At 51.3% G+C, this 16,948-nt stretch overlaps 1 protein-coding gene across 1 annotated transcript in view; it reads right to left on the reverse strand.

Moving 5' to 3' along the window:
* Nucleotides 1-16,948, reverse strand: part of LOC306918795 (bile salt export pump-like) — a gene marked incomplete at its 5' end in the record, with an annotated part of 32,680 nt that overhangs the window by 5,903 nt on the left and 9,829 nt on the right. The window contains 7 exons of the mRNA XM_079531660.1: nt 50-247; nt 2,457-2,613; nt 4,390-4,631; nt 5,749-5,952; nt 9,475-9,636; nt 13,491-13,595; nt 14,141-14,317. Coding sequence (XP_079387786.1) covers nt 50-247; nt 2,457-2,613; nt 4,390-4,631; nt 5,749-5,952; nt 9,475-9,636; nt 13,491-13,595; nt 14,141-14,317 — 1,245 coding nt within the window. The remainder of the gene's footprint in view (nt 1-49; nt 248-2,456; nt 2,614-4,389; nt 4,632-5,748; nt 5,953-9,474; nt 9,637-13,490; nt 13,596-14,140; nt 14,318-16,948) is intronic.

Genomic DNA, 16,948 nt, shown 5'->3' on the forward strand with positions numbered 1-16,948 from the left:
TGTGTGTGTGTGTGTGTGTGTGTGTGTGTGTGTCCTCTCTCTCTCTCACCACTGTCCCGTGGTCCGGGTCGTAGAACCTCTCCAGCAGCTGGACGCTGGTGCTCTTGCCGCAGCCACTGCTTCCCACGAAGGCCAGCGTCTGGCCGGGCCTCACGGACACGCTGAGGCCGTTGAGCACCTGGACGTCAGGCCGCGTCGGGTACGTGAACTTACAGTCCACGAACTCCAGGTCGCCGCGGAAGTCGTCCTGAAAAAAACAAACACACACACAGAGAACAAACATGACTATAGTCTGAAAATGACCCATTTTGACCTGAGATCAGATTCTAAAAATGTCTTCTACATCCTGACAGTTTTCTGAAAAAGCTAAGTTTCTACGTCAGTCGTTCTTCGATTTTTCAAAAATAGCAGCCCTACAAGCTCGTAGCGCGCCATGAGCTTGTAGATCTGCTATTTTTCAATAGCTAAAGCATAACATATAATGCTAACACCAAAAGGGGTTCCCACCCCAAGTTAGCCGTTTCATGAATCTTATATTTGTACTGTCGTGAACGTTTATAATAGTTAGAGAAATTCGAAGTTTCAACCAGTGTTGTTTTCGTCGACTAAAACTATGACGAGAAATGTTCGTCGACTACCCATTTTTCACGGACAAAAACTAAATGGAAACTAAATGAAAACTAAGCCACGATGACTAAAACTAAGACTAAATATATCGACAATTTCATCAACAAATAAAAACAAAAGACTAAAATGTTAGGAAGGGACTAGTGGACAAGAGATCCAGTATAAGTCATTTTACACTTTGTTGCATGCCGAAAATAGCAGATCTACAAGCTCACAACGCGTCGCCCTACACAGAGCCATAGAGTAAGAGAGTTACGTCATTGAGGGGTCAGAAAACCGAGCGCTTGAGCTGTTCATGCAGCCTGGATGGAGAGTAAAGCTGTCCATGCAGCCTGGATGGAGAGGGACAAGCTGTCCATGCAGCCTGGATGGAGAGTAAAGCTGTCCATGCAGCCTGGATGGAGAGTAAAGCTGTCCATGCAGCCTGGATGGAGAGTAAAGCTGTCCATGCAGCCTGGATGGAGAGTAAAGCTGTCCATGCAGCCTGGATGGAGAGTAAAGCTGTCCATGCAGCCTGGATGGAGAGTAAAGCTGTTCATGCAGCCTGGATGGAGAGTAAAGCTGTCCATGCAGCCTGGATGGAGAGTAAAGCTGTCCATGCAGCCTGGATGGAGAGTAAAGCTGTCCATGCAGCCTGGATGGAGAGTAAAGCTGTCCATGCAGCCTAGATGGAGAGTAAAGCTGTCCATGCAGCCTGGATGGAGAGTAAAGCTGTCCATGCAGCCTGGATGGAGAGTAAAGCTGTCCATGCAGCCTGGATGGAGAGTAAAGCTGTCCATGCAGCCTGGATGGAGAGTAAAGCTGTCCATGCAGCCTGGATGGAGAGGGACAAGCTGTCCATGCAGCCTGGATGGAGAGGGACAAGCTGTCCATGCAGCCTGGATGGAGAGGGACAAGCTGTCCATGCAGCCTGGATGGAGAGTAAAGCTGTCCATGCAGCCTGGATGGAGAGTAAAGCTGTCCATGCAGCCTGGATGGAGAGTAAAGCTGTCCATGCAGCCTGGATGGAGAGTAAAGCTGTCCATGCAGCCTGGATGGAGAGTAAAGCTGTCCATGCAGCCTGGATGGAGAGTAAAGCTGTCCATGCAGCCTGGATGGAGAGTAAAGCTGTCCATGCAGCCTGGATGGAGAGTAAAGCTGTCCATGCAGCCTGGATGGAGAGTAAAGCTGTCCATAGGAGAGACTCCATTGGACTGAAGCCAATAGAAGTCTATGTAGGAGAGCCTCCATTGGACTGAAGCCAATAGAAGTCTATGTAGGAGAGCCTCCATTGGACTGAAGCCAATATAAGTATATGTAGGAGAGCCTCCATTGGACTGAAGCCAATAGAAGTCTATGTAGGAGAGCCTCCATTGGACTGAAGCCAATAGAAGTCTATGTAGGAGAGCCTCCATTGGACTGAAACCTATATAAGTCTATGTAGGAGAGCCTCCATTGGACTGAAGCCAATAGAAGTCTATGTAGGAGAGCCTCCATTGGACTGAAGCCAATAGAAGTCTATGTAGGAGAGCCTCCATTGGACTGAAGCCAATAGAAGTCTATGTAGGAGAGCCTCCATTGGACTGAAGCCAATAGAAGTCTATGTAGGAGAGCCTCCATTGGCCTGAAGCCAATAGAAGTATATGTAGGAGAGCCTCCATTGGACTGAAGCCATATGTAGGAGAGCCTCCATTGGACTGAAGCCAATAGAAGTCTATGTACGAGAGCCTCCATTGGACTGAAGCCCCATGAAGTGAACGGAGTTGTCGTAACTCTGTCTTACTCTATGGCTCTGACCATATACATACCCATGATGTCACGTGATGTCACAGTGACGTCATCGTACATACCCACGTGTCTCCTCCGTCGCTATACACGTTGATCTTGGGCACGCGGTCCAGCAGGGCGAAGAAACGCGCCGCCGATATCTTGGCCTTGGCGTAGTCGGGCGTGTAGGAGGAGGCTCTGCCCAGCGCCGTGCCGCTGGTCACTATGGCACTGATGACCCTGGAAACAACACCTGGTTACTATGGCAACACACTGGTCACTATGGCAACACACTGGTCACTATGGAAACACACTGGTCACTATGGCACTGATGACCCTGGAAACAACACATGGTCACTATGGCAACACACTGGTCACTATGGCAACACACTGGTCACTATGGAAACACACTGGTCACTATGGCAACACAATGGTCACTATGGAAACACACTGGTCACTATGGAAACACACTGGTCACTATGGAAACACACTGGTCACTATGGAAACACACTGGTCACTATGGCACTGATGACCCTGGAAACACCTGGTCACTATGGCAACACACTGGTCACTATGGCACTGATGACCCTGGAAACAACACCTGGTCACTATGGCAACACACTGGTCACTATGGAAACACACTGGTCACTATGGCAACACACTGGACACTATGGAAACACACTGGTCACTATGGAAACACACTGGTCACTATGGCACTGATGACCCTGGAAACACCTGGTCACTATGGCAACACACTGGTCACTATGGCACTGATGACCCTGGAAACAACACCTGGTCACTATGGAAACACACTGGTCACTATGGCAACACACTGGTCACTATGGAAAAACACTGGTCACTATGGCAACACACTGGTCACTATGGCAACACACTGGTCACTATGGCAACACACTGGTCACTATGGCACTGATGGCCCTGGAAACACCTGGTCACTATGGCAACACACTGGTCACTATGGCAACACACTGGTCACTATGGCACTGATGACGCTGGAAACAACACCTGGTCACTATGGCAACACACTGGTCACTATGGCAACACACTGATCACTATGGCAACACACTGGTCACTATGGCAACACACTGGTCACTATGGCACTGATGACCCTGGAAACACCTGGTCACTATGGCAACACACTGGTCACTATGGAAACACACTGGTCACTATGGCAACACACTGGTCACTATGGCAACACACTGATCACTATGGCAACACACTGGTCACTATGGCAACACACTGGTCACTATGGCAACACACTGGTCATTATGTGTGTTTTTATATCAAAAGTCCATACAAATATTTGTTTTATTACTTCCCTGAAAACGAAAACGTGCTGCGTGATGACGTGTAGAGATACACATCGATAAAAGCCAATAAAAATGAAGCCCACCCGTTTAATTCCCCGTATCTCCACATCCGTCCAGCACAGGCTGCTACTGATTACAGAAATCCTCCGTTTTATTCCCATTCAAGATAACATCCAGAGAGTGTATTTCTCGGTTTCAACTTAATCATCACGCTAAAATATATATCTGAAAACATTATAGGGTAGAAATAAGCCACATCTCCACACACTCCATGTGCTGCGTATAGCATAGCTACCGTCCCTAGCTACCGTCCCATCGCCTGAAGGGATGTGACGCTCTGATTGGTTCAGAAACTTCATAGCGGTGTTTCAACTTCCGTCTGAAACTTCAAAATAAAATGTCCACCATTTTCGTTTCACTACGCCTTTAAGGGTGCGTCCGATCACGTCCTAAGTGATCATCAACCGTGACTAATAATTTAATCTGTCCAAACACACGTTAAGCACAGTACGTACGTAAATGTAGACCTACTTAGTTACTTTACAAACACTGCCCACCACCCATCGCACCAGAAAGACACCTAGTCCCCCACCTAGTCCCCTCTCACCTAGTCTCGCCAAGCCAGACAATTCCAGACCGTACGACGGAAGCATTTGAACATTGCGAGGTGGCAACAATCCGGCCTCACCTGAACACCATGCTGAAGTGAAGGCCCTCCTGTCGCACCAGGTAGCCTCCGAATCTGTAGGAGGCGCTGTTGGCCAGGAAGATGACGCACTGGGCGAAGCCGTAGCACGCGCCGTACACGTTGGCCTTCTGCAGCGCGGCGCGGTACGGTCCGTCCAGAGTCACCGCGTACATCTCCACGAAGGTCTTCTCCTTGCCCAGGCCGGCAATGGTGCGGATGTTGCTCAACGCCTCCCCCGAAATCTGAGGGACGACGAAAAAACAACATGGAGTTGGGTGAAACTAGGTGGGTTTCGGGGGTGAAACTAGGTGGGTTTCGGGGGTGAAACTAGGTGGGTTTGGGGTGAAACTAGGTTGGTTTGGCTGCTGCCTGCAGCCTCCACCCTCTCCCCCCAGCCCCTCCTCCTCCACCCTCTCCTCTTCCTCACCCTGCCTGCAGCCTCCACCCTCTCCCCCCTCCTCACCCTGCCTGCAGCCTCCACCCTCTCCCCCCCAGCCCCTCCTCCCCCTCCTCACCCTAACTGCAGCCTCCACCCTCTCCCCCTCCAGCCCCTCCTCCCCCTCCTCACCCTGCCTGCAGCCTCCACCCTCTCCCCCCCCAGCCCCTCCTCCCCCTCCTCACCCTGCCTGCAGCCTCCACCCTCTCCCCCCCCCAGCCCCTCCTCACCCTACCTGCAGCCTCCACCCTCTCCCCCCCCAGCCCCTCCTCACCCTCCTCACCCTACCTGCAGCCTCCACCCTCTCCCCCCCCAGCCCCTCCTCCCCCTCCTCACCCTGCCTGCAGCCTCCACCCTCTCCCCCCCCCAGCCCCTCCTCCCCCTCCTCACCCTACCTGAAGCCTCCACCCTCTCCCCCCTCCCCCTCCTCCTCACCCTGCCTCCACCCTCCCCCCCTCCTCCTCCTCCTCACCCTGCCTGCAGCCTCCACCTCCTCCTCCTCACCCTGCCTGCCGCCTCCACCCCCTCCCCCTTCCTCCTCCTCACCCTGCCTCCACCCTCCCCCCTCCTCCTCCTCCTCACCCTGCCTGCAGCCTCCACCCTCTCCCCCTCCTCCTCCTCACCCTGCCTGCAGCCTCCACCCTCTCCCCCCTCCTCCTCCTCACCCTGCCTGCTTGTAGATCTGCTATTAAAACCAACCTGCTACATGGTGCAACCAAGTGTTAAATGACTTATACTGGATCTCTTGTCCACTAGTCCCTTCCTGACATTCTAGTTTTTATGTGTCGACGAAATCATCAGTATATTTAGTTTTAGTCATCATAGCTTAGTTTTCATTTAGTTTCCATGTAGTTTGTCAGTGGAAAAAGGTAGTCGACGAACATTTCTCGTCTTAGTTTTAGCCTCCCCCTCCCCCTCCTCACCCTGCCCGCAGTCTCCATGGCCTGCTTGTCCTGCTTGGCGAAGCCCGTCAGCATCTTGGCCTGGAAGCCACCGGACAGTGCGATGAACGGCAGGAAGCACATGATGACCATGGTCAGCTTCCAGCTGAAGTAGAAGGAGATGATGACCGCCACGCCGATGTTGGTCAGGGAGTTGACGATCATGCCGATCTGAGAGCCGGTGGCCTGCGTTGGGGTGACACGTAGTGTTACAGAGTGGAGCCGGTGGCCTGCGTTGGGGTGACATGTAGTGTTACAGAGTGAGGCCGGTGGCCTGCGTTGGGGTGACACGTTGTGTTACAGAGTGGAGCCGGTGGCCTGCGTTGGGGTGACATGTAGTGTTACAGAGTGGAGCCGGTGGCCTGCGTTGGGATGACACGTAGTGTTACAGAGTGGAGCCGGTGGCCTGCGTTGGGGTGACACGTAGTGTTACAGAGTGAGGCCGGTGGCCTGCGTTGGGGTGACACGTTGTGTTACAGAGTGGAGCCGGTGGCCTGCGTTGGGGTGACACGTTGTGTTACAGAGTGGAGCCGGTGGCCTGCGTTGGGGTGACATGTAGTGTTACAGAGTGGAGCCGGTGGCCTGCGTTGGGGTGACACGTTGTGTTACAGAGTGGAGCCGGTGGCCTGCGTTGGGGTGACACGTTGTGTTACAGAGTGGGGCCGGTGGCCTGCGTTGGGGTGACACGTAGTGTTACAGAGTGGAGCCGGTGGCCTGCGTTGGGGTGACACGTTGTGTTACAGAGTGGGGCCGGTGGCCTGCGTTGGGGTGACATGTAGTGTTACAGAGTGGAGCCGGTGGCCTGCGTTGGGATGACACGTTGTGTTACAGAGTGGGGCCGGTGGCCTGCGTTGGGGTGACACGTTGTGTTACAGAGTGGAGCCGGTGGCCTGCGTTGGGGTGACACGTAGTGTTACAGAGTGGACCCGGTGGCCTGCGTTGGGGTGACACGTTGTGTTACAGAGTGGAGCCGGTGGCCTGCGTTGGGGTGACATGTAGTGTGACAGAGTGGAGCCGGTGGCCTGCGTTGGGGTGACATGTAGTGTTACAGAGTGGAGCCGGTGGCCTGCGTTGGGGTGACACGTAGTGTTACAGAGTGGAGCCGGTGGCCTGCGTTGGGGTGACACGTAGTGTTACAGAGTGGAGCCGGTGGCCTGCGTTGGGGTGACACGTTGTGTTACAGAGTGGAGCCGGTGGCCTGCGTTGGGGTGACACGTAGTGTTACAGAGTGGAGCCGGTGGCCTGCGTTGGGGTGACACGTTGTGTTACAGAGTGGAGCCGGTGGCCTGCGTTGGGGTGACATGTAGTGTGACAGAGTGGAGCCGGTGGCCTGCGTTGGGGTGACATGTAGTGTTACAGAGTGGAGCCGGTGGCCGGACAGCGCGATGAACGGCAGGAAGCACATGATGACCATGGTCAGCTTCCAGCTGAAGTAGAAGGAGATGATGACCGCCACGCCGATGTTGGTCAGGGAGTTAGTGGTGATGTGCTCCTCACAGAGGCCCCCACCTTCCTGAATAACCCTAATGCTAGTGGTGATGTGCTCCTCACAGAGGCCCCCACCTTCCTGAATAACCCTAATGCTAGTGGTGATGTGCTCCTCACAAAGGCCCCCACCTTCCTGAATAACCCTAATGCTAGTGGTGATGTGCTCCTCACAGAGGCCCCCACCTTCCTGAATAACCCTAATGCTAGTGGTGATGTGCTCCTCGCAGAGGCCCCCACCTTCCTGAATAACCCTAATGCTAGTGGTGATGTGCTCCTCACAGAGGCCCCCACCTTCCTGAATAACCCTAATGCTAGTGGTGATGTGCTCCTCACAGAGGCCCCCACCTTCCTGAATAACCCTAATGCTAGTGGTGATGTGCTCCTCACAGAGGCCCCCACCTTCCTGAATAACCCTAATGCTAGTGGTGATGTGCTCCTCACAAAGGCCCCCACCTTCCTGAATAACCCTAATGCTAGTGGTGATGTGCTCCTCACAAAGGCCCCCACCTTCCTGAATAACCCTAATGCTAGTGGTGATGTGCTCCTCACAGAGGCCCCCACCTTCCTGAATAACCCTAATGCTAGTGGTGATGTGCTCCTCACAGAGGCCCCCACCTTCCTGAATAACCCTAATGCTAGTGGTGATGTGCTCCTCACAGAGGCCCCCACCTTCCTGAATAACCCTAATGCTAGTGGTGATGTGCTCCTCACAGAGGCCCCCACCTTCCTGAATAACCCTAATGCTAGTGGTGATGTGCTCCTCACAGAGGCCCCCACCTTCCTGAATAACCCTAATGCTAGTGGTGATGTGCTCCTCACAGAGGCCCCCACCTTCCTGAATAACCCTAATGCTAGTGGTGATGTGCTCCTCACAGAGGCCCCCACCTTCCTGAATAACCCTAATGCTAGTGGTGATGTGCTCCTCACAGAGGCCCCCACCTTCCTGAATAACCCTAATGCTAGTGGTGATGTGCTCCTCACAGAGGCCCCCACCTTCCTGAATAACCCTAATGCTAGTGGTGATGTGCTCCTCACAGAGGCCCCCACCTTCCTGAATAACCCTAATGCTAGTGGTGATGTGCTCCTCACAGAGGCCCCCACCTTCCTGAATAACCCGGAAGGGAAACAAGCTCTGTAGAGTGAGAGTGGACGGGCGGCATTCCTTAGGTGTGCGCATGCTAACACTAGATGGCGCTAAAGGAGTTAACACAATCTGTGCCCAAGACGTCCACAGGCGTCCTAGGAATTACCGCATGTAGTGCCCAGGACGTCTGTGGACGTCTTGGTAAGACACTGGCTCAGGCTACTCACCCCCTGGACCTGGGTCAGGCTACTCACCCCCTGGACCTGGGTCAGGCTACTCACCCCCTGGACCTGGGTCAGGCTACTCACCCCCTGGACCTGGGTCAGGCTACTCAACCCCCTGGACCTGGGTCAGGCTACTCAACCCCCTGGACCTGGGTCAGGGTACTCAACCCCCTGGACCTGGGTCAGGGTACTCAACCCCCTGGACCTGGGTCAGGCTACTCAACCCCCTGGACCTGGGTCAGGCTACTCAACCCCCTGGACCTGGGTCAGGGTACTCAACCCCCTGGACCTGGGTCAGGCTACTCAACCCCCTGGACCTGGGTCAGGCTACTCAACCCCCTGGACCTGGGTCAGGCTACTCACCCCCTGGACCTGGGTCAGGCTACTCACCCCCTGGACCTGGGTCAGGCTACTCACCCCCTGGACCTGGGTCAGGCTACTCACCCCCTGGACCTGGGTCAGGCTACTCACCCCCTGGACCTGGGTCAGGCTACTCACCCCCTGGACCTGGGTCAGGCTACTCAACCCCCTGGACCTGGGTCAGGCTACTCAACCCCCTGGACCTGGGTCAGGCTACTCACCCCCTGGACCTGGGTCAGGCTACTCACCCCCTGGACCTGGGTCAGGCTATTCAACCCCCTGGACCTGGGTCAGGCTACTCACCCCCTGGACCTGGGTCAGGCTACTCACCCCCTGGACCTGGGTCAGGCTACTCAACCCCCTGGACCTGGGTCAGGCTACTCACCCCCTGGACCTGGGTCAGGGTACTCAACCCCCTGGACCTGGGTCAGGCTACTCAACCCCCTGGACCTGGGTCAGGCTACTCAACCCCCTGGACCTGGGTCAGGCTACTCAACCCCCTGGACCTGGGTCAGGCTACTCACCCCCTGGATTCTGGGTCAGGCTACTCACCCCCTGGACCTGCGACGCGTCGGTAGCCAGGCGCGTGGTCAGAGCCCCGGGGCTGTTGCGGTGGTCGTCGAACCAGCCGACCTCCTGGCCCAGCATGGCATGGAAGCCCATACGGCGCAGACGCCGTGTCAGCAGCTCCCCCGACTTGGAGAAGGCGTAGCCCTGCAGACGCAGACACGCACGCACGCACGCACGCATGCCACGCACGCACGCCGCACACACACACACACACGCAGGCGCGCACGCACGCACGCACGCACACGCACACAGTATGATATGTACATTTGCTTTGACCATATCATCATCATCCTCATCTCATCGTCATCATCCTCATTTCTCGTATCGTCATCTATATTGCCATTAACCCGTTCTGAACGGGATCCCCCTTTGGTGTTTTAAGCATTATGTTATGCTTTAGCTGTTGAAAAATAGCAGATCTAAGCTGCTATTTTTTAATATATATTATTTCAGAGCGACACGTTTTTAACTCAAAACTTTGCTTCTTGCTACGAGCTTGTAGGTCTGCTATTTTTGAAAAATAGAACGACAGAAACATAGCTTTTTCAGAAAACGGTCAGGATGTAGAAGGACATTTTTAGAATCTGATCTCAGGTCAAAATGGGTTAAGAGAATCCGTTTCCACCTGACGCTCTTCATCAGGTAAAACGAGACATAATTGAAGATTTTCAGACGGTGGCCATCTTGCAACCTCCCATAGACAGCCCGTTCATCCAAACAGAAAAGTCCTCTCTGATTATATTAAACAATATGTTAAAATCACCAACATTGCAGCTGTAGGAAAGCTTGAATCATCCTTCAATCTGTAAAGTGTTTGTTTCAGGAAAATCCACCGTAGATCCATGTTATGAGTTACTTCCGGTCAAGAAATTCCTTGCAGGTGATTTGTTTTTCTAAGTGTTGGAGTTCGGAAGCGCTCGTTTTCAGTATAAAGCAAACCTCCTGCTGCCTGCTGCGTTATGTGCACATTCCAAACCAGTGGCACGCACGGGCCGTTGAGTGATGTCTAACGAGCCGCTCCCAAACTCCGACACTTAGAAAAATAATATCATGCAAAGAATTTCTTGACAAAGGAAGTATCTCGTAATATGTCTGCAGTGGACTTTTATGAAACAAAAACTTTGCAGACAGAAAGAGAATAATCCGGGCACGGTGGCACAGTTGGTAGTGGTGTCGCCTCACAGCTAGAAGGTCCTGGGTTCGATTCCCGCTCGGGACGCTGTGGGGGTGCTGGCGGCGTGTTTCCTCCTCCGCGTCATCAGTGCCCATACCCGAGGCGGGGTTGGCGAAAGGGCCTTTCTGTGTGGAGTTTGCATGTTCTCCCCGTGTCCCCTAGGGTAGGTACCCTCACAAAAAAGATGCAGTAATCCTGGTCTCTAAACTGCCTCCCCCTGGCCAGCCGGGGCGCCTGATGGAGGGGAAAGGAACTGGTTGGAATAACGTGTTCCTTCCACGTGCTACGTCCAACCAGGGAAACTCCCCCCTGTCAGGTGTAAAGGAGCAACTTGGACACTCAGGCATGAAGTTCAAGTCCGTTGCTCTCCCCATGTCCCCCATATATGGGGACTAGGTGGGCGGAGGGTGTGTAGTGCCCAGGATCACATTAGATAATTGACACAGGGGTGAAAAATTATAAAAAAAGAAAGAGAATAATTCAAGCTTTCCGTAACAGCTGCAATGTTGGTGAGTTTAACCCTAACCCTAAGTATTTGGGTTCATGTATATCTTCTTCACAAAAGGACTTTCAAACTAGGAAGGGTATGGCCTGGTCAGCCTGCAATGACATGCATAAGATCTGGTCATCCCAGCTTAGTGAGATGTTAAAAGTAAAAGATATTTAGGACGACCGTTGAGCCGATTCTACTCTATGGCTCCGATACATGGACACTTTCAAAGAAACAAGAGAATCGGTTGGATGGCACTTACACCCGCCTTCTAATGAGAGCGCAAAACCTGTCTTGGAAGAGCCACCCATCGACTGATCTAATATACGGCAACCTTCCCCGTGTTTCTACACTAGTCCACCCATCGACTAATCTAATATACGGAAACCATCCCTGTGTTTCTACACTAGTCCACCCATCGACTGATCTAATATACGGCAACCTTCCCCGTGTTTCTACACTAGTCCACCCATCGACTAATCTAATATACGGCAACCTTCTCTGTGTTTCTACACTAGTCCACCCATCGACTAATCAAATATACGACAACCTTCCCCGTGTTTCTACACTAGTCCACCCATCGACTGATCTAATATACGGCAACCTTCCCCGTGTTTCTACACTAGTCCATCCATCGACTAATCTAATATACAGCAACCTTCCCTGTGTTTCTACACTAGTCCACCCATCGACTGATCTAATATACGGCAACCTTCCCCGTGTTTCTACACTAGTCCACCCATCGACTGATCTAATATACGGCAACCTTCCCTGTGTTTCTACACTAGTCCACCCATCGACTGATCTAATATACGGCAACCTTCCCTGTGTTTCTACACTAGTCCACCCATCGACTGATCTAATATACGGCAACCTTCCCAGTGTTTCTACACTAGTCCACCCATCGACTGATCTAATATACGGCAACCTTCCCCGTGTTTCTACACTAGTCCACCCATCGACTGATCTAATATACGGCAACCTTCCCCGTGTTTCTTCACTAGTCCACCCATCGACTGATCTAATATACGGCAACCTTCCCCGTGTTTCTTCACTAGTCCGATCCAGAAGAACACAGTTTTCCGGCCACTGCTACAGAGCTGACAGTGAGGTTATAATATCTTCCCTTCTTCTCTGGAGTCCTGCCTCAAAGCAGACCAGAGGTAGAAAACTGTCGTTCCCTGATGTCATCGCTAGGGACACATGATGTCATCACTAGGGACACATGATGTCATCGCTAGGGACACATGATGTCATCGCTATAGGGACACATGCATCATTAAAGAAGGAACTATAGGGATGGCAATGAAGGACCGGGAAGTCTGGCGAAATCCATGATCTCGACCGCGGTCGAAAAATGATGATAATTAATGCAATCAGACAGGACTTTTCTGTTTGGATGAATGGGCTGTCAGTGGGCGGTTGGATGAATGGGCTGTCAGTGGGCGGTTACTCTGATGAATGGGCTGTCAGTGGGCAGTTACTCTGATGAATGGGCTGTCAGTGGGCGGTTACTCTGATGAATGGGCTGTCAGTGGGCGGTTACTCTGATGAATGGGCTGTCAGTGGGCAGTTACTCTGATGAATGGGCTGTCAGTGGGCGGTTACTCTGATGAATGGGCTGTCAGTGGGCGGTTACTCTGATGAATGGGCTGTCAGTGAGCGGTTACTCTGATGAATGGGCTGTCAGTGGGCGGTTACTCTGATGAATGGGCTGTCAGTGGGCGGTTACTCTGATGAATGGGCTGTCAGTGGGCGGTTGCATCTAGTTAGCACCTTGCTGCCAAGATGGCCGCCGTCTGAATATCGTCAATTTTGAGTGACTTACAGTGATCCTACACCAGGGGTGGGCCCGCGGGCCACATGCGGCCCCCACCTTCACTTAATGCGGCCCGCATGTTAATATCAGAATACTGATATAGTATTGATTTCAGCTGTTAGGATTCCAAACCCGCATTAATTACTTCATGACTAGTATTAAATGACTAGTACTTAATGACTAGTATTAAATGACTAGTACTTAATGACTAGTATAGTATTAAAATGTTATTGTCTTTTTGTGTCCAATGTGGTTATGTTAACAGTTCATAAAGTTAACATAACTGTAACTAAATGCTTTTGAAATTCAATAAAAAGGTTACTTTTCAGGATTCCAATTAAAAAATAGCAAAAAACTATTCAGGTTTTCAATACAAATGTAGCAAAAATAGCTGATCGGCTATTTTTGCTACGACAGTAATATGCACTGTGGCCCCTCTGGAGTGAGTGTGGAAATATATTGGCCCTCGCCATCGTCAAAGTTGCCCAGCCCTGTCCTATACAGTGATCCTATACCTGTAACATCTGGGTGAAGAAGGACGTCAGTCCAACGAAGACGAAGAACAGACAGATGCTGTCGATCTCCTTCCGTTGGACCAATGGGTCCGATATGGAGAATGTCTACGCACGCACACACACACACACACACACAATATTCAATAATAAAAGGGTCACTTGCCTTCAATCTGTTAGAAAAGTACTGCATTTGAAGGTAAAAGATAGCGGTTTTGTTCATTTGAAGGTAAAAGATAGCGGTTTTGTTCAGAATATATATATATATATATATATATATATATATATATATATATATATATATATTAGTGTCTAGTGTTTAGTGTGTAGTGTCTAGTGTGTAGTGTGGTAAATGGTGCATTTATATAGCGCCTTTATCCAAGGCGCTTTACATAGATTGTGGATTACATTCACCCATTCACACACACATTCATACACCGATTGCGACGGAAGCCATGCAAGGCACCAACCAGCACATCGGGAGCAATTTGGGGTTCAGTGTCTTGCCCAAGGACACTTCGACATGTAAACAGGAGGAGCCGCGATTCAAACCGCCAACCCATGGATCATTGGACGACCTGCTCTACTTCTTGAGCCACAGTCGCCCCCTAGACACTAGACTAGTGTGTAGTGTGTAGTGTCTAGTGTCTTACGGCCAGGATCTGGGAGAACAGCAGGGAGTAGACGGGGTTGACCCCTCCGTTGACCGCGGCCCCCAGGGACCCGAACAGCATGTAGGGCCACTCGGGGGTGTTGTACCTCAGGATCCTGGAGACTGGAGCCGGCTCCACACGCTCCTCCTCCTCCTCGTCCTCCAACAGAGCAGCGTTCTGGAACCAATCACAATAGAGAGTATGCACATGCATGATTTTCCCATCAGGACACGCACCCCTCATCTAGGACACGCCCCCCTCATCTAGACTGAGTGGACACGCCCCCTCATCTAGCCCATTGGAACGATTCTGCAAATGTCTTCTAAATCCTGACTGTTTTCTTGAAAAAGCTATGTTTCTATGTCAGTCGTTCTCAAACACTTTCATGTCACTTTTCACGATTTAAAAAAAATAGCAGACCTACAAGCTCGTAGCGCGGCACTCGGTGCCGCGCTATGAGCTTGTAGATCTGCTATTTTTCAACAGCTAAAGTATTACATAATGCAATACCAAAAGGGGTTCCTGCCAGTGTTGTTTTCGTCGACTAAAACTAAACAAAAAATGTTCGTCGACTACCTTTTTTCATTGACAAAAAATAAATAGAAAGTAAATAAAAACTAATCTATGATGACTAAAACTAAGACTAAATATATCGACAATTTCGTCAACAAATAAAAACTAGACTAAAATGTTAGGAAGGGACTAGTGGACAAGATATCCAGTATAAGTCATTTTACACTTGGTTGCATGCTGAAAATAGCCGATCTACAAGCCCACAACGCGTCGCGCTGCGACGCGTTGTGGGCTTGTAGATCGGCTATTTTCAGCAAGTGTAAAATCTGTCATTACAACAGCATCAAGGCCCGCCAAAATACATTTTAGTCGACTAAATCAACTGTAGATTTAGTCGACTAAAATCGCATGACACTTAGTCGACTAAAACTAGACTAACACTAAAACATTCCAGATGACTAAAATATGACTAAAACTAAATTAAGTTTCAGTCCAAAGACTATGACTAAACAAAAATAGAAATTTGCTGCCAAAAACAACACTGGTTCCTGCCCAGAATGGGCTAGACTGAGTGGCACAACATTGAGACACGCCCCCCTCATCTAGACTGAGTGGCACAACATTGGGACACGCCCCCCTCATCTAGACTGAGTGGCACAACATTGAGCAGCATGGAGTGTTGGAGTTTGGAAGCGCTCGTTGGAAATCACTCAACCGTCCTGCCGTACCACCCGTTTCTAAATGTCACATAATGCAGGAGGGCAGCAAAATGTTGTGTTATTGAAAACGAGCACTTCCAAACTCTGACACTTAGAGAAATAATCAAATGCAGGGCATTTCTTGACAGAAAGTATAGCTCATAACGTTTCTATGGTGGATGTTTATGAAACAAAAACTTAGAAAGAGGATAATTCAAGCTTTTCGTTCAGCTGCAATGTTGGTGAGTTTAACATTGTTTAATGCAATCAGACAGGACTTTTCTGATTGGATGAATGGGCTGTCGAGGCCAGAAAGTAGTGTTTTGAAACTCAGTGGGCGTTCCCGCATAACTTCCGGGTTTGATGATGTCACGCGCATACCCTCTATAGAGCGCCGCAGTCCCGCCCCCTTTCATGACGACGCCAGGCCCAGTCCCGCCCCCTTGCATGACGACGCCAGGCCCAGTCCCGCCCCCTTTCATGACGACGCCAGGCCCAGTCCCGCCCCCTTTCATGACGACGCCAGGCCCAGTCCCGCCCCCTTTCATGACGACGCCAGGCCCAGTCCCGCCCCCTTTCATGACGACGCCAGGCCCAGGAAATAATTCCCAATGCATTTTTCCTCAGACATTTCAAAAAGTATTTATTTAAAGACCTTTTAAGCGTCGTACAAAGCCAACTTGTGTGACAAATCATGACAATAAACACAATATTTTGGACCAAACAAATAATTACAAAGAAGAAAAACAAGAAAAAAAAGTGTTGTAACCTTCCGTTTTCTTCTTCTTTCTAATTGTTTGTTCGGCCCAAAAAATTGTGTTTACTGTCATGATTTGTCACGACAAGAGTTGGCTTTGTACGAGGCTTAAAAGGTCTTAAATACTTTTTGAAATGTCTGGGCCCTGGTAGGGGGCGGGACTGGACCCTGGTGGGGGGCGGGACTGGGCCCTGGTGGGGGGCGGGACTGGGCCCTGGTGGGGGGTGGGACTGGGCCCTGGTGGGGGGCGGGACTGGGCCCTGGTAGGGGGCGGGACTGGGCCCTGGTAGGGGGCGTGACTGGGCCCTGGTAGGGGGGGGGGACTGGGCCCTGGTAGGGGGCGTGACTGGGCCCTGGTAGGGGGGGGGACTGGGCCCTGGTAGGGGGCGGGACTGGGCCCTGGTGAGCTTGTGTATCAGCTCTATATCAAATGTCTGAGGAAAATGAACAGGGAATCATTTCCTGGGCCCTGGTAGGGGGCGGGACTGGGCCCTGGTGGGGGGCGGGACTGGGCCCTGGTAGGGGGCGGGACTGGGCCCTGGTAGGGGGCGGGACTGGGCCCTGGTGAGCTTGTATATCAGCTGTTCTCTGTGCGCAACACTGTTGCGCTTTGAAGTATAAATGTCTCCTAGGGTGCATCTCACTAGCCAACTCACAAGAGGAGGTTGAATGGACTGAAACCAGCCATCCATTATGATGAATTCCTGTTCTGTTCTTTGTCTATATAGAAGTGTCTATTTGTACGTCTCCAAATGTTTTTGATGAATTGAACATGGTGGACCCTGTTGTAAACAAGTGTAATGCTTAATTGTGTCGTCCACTCACAGTTAACAGCCTTTG

The sequence above is a fragment of the Electrona antarctica genome (genome assembly GCF_951216825.1).
Source record: "Electrona antarctica genome assembly, contig: scaffold_658, whole genome shotgun sequence".
In the NCBI taxonomy this organism is placed as follows: Eukaryota; Metazoa; Chordata; class Actinopteri; order Myctophiformes; family Myctophidae; genus Electrona; species Electrona antarctica.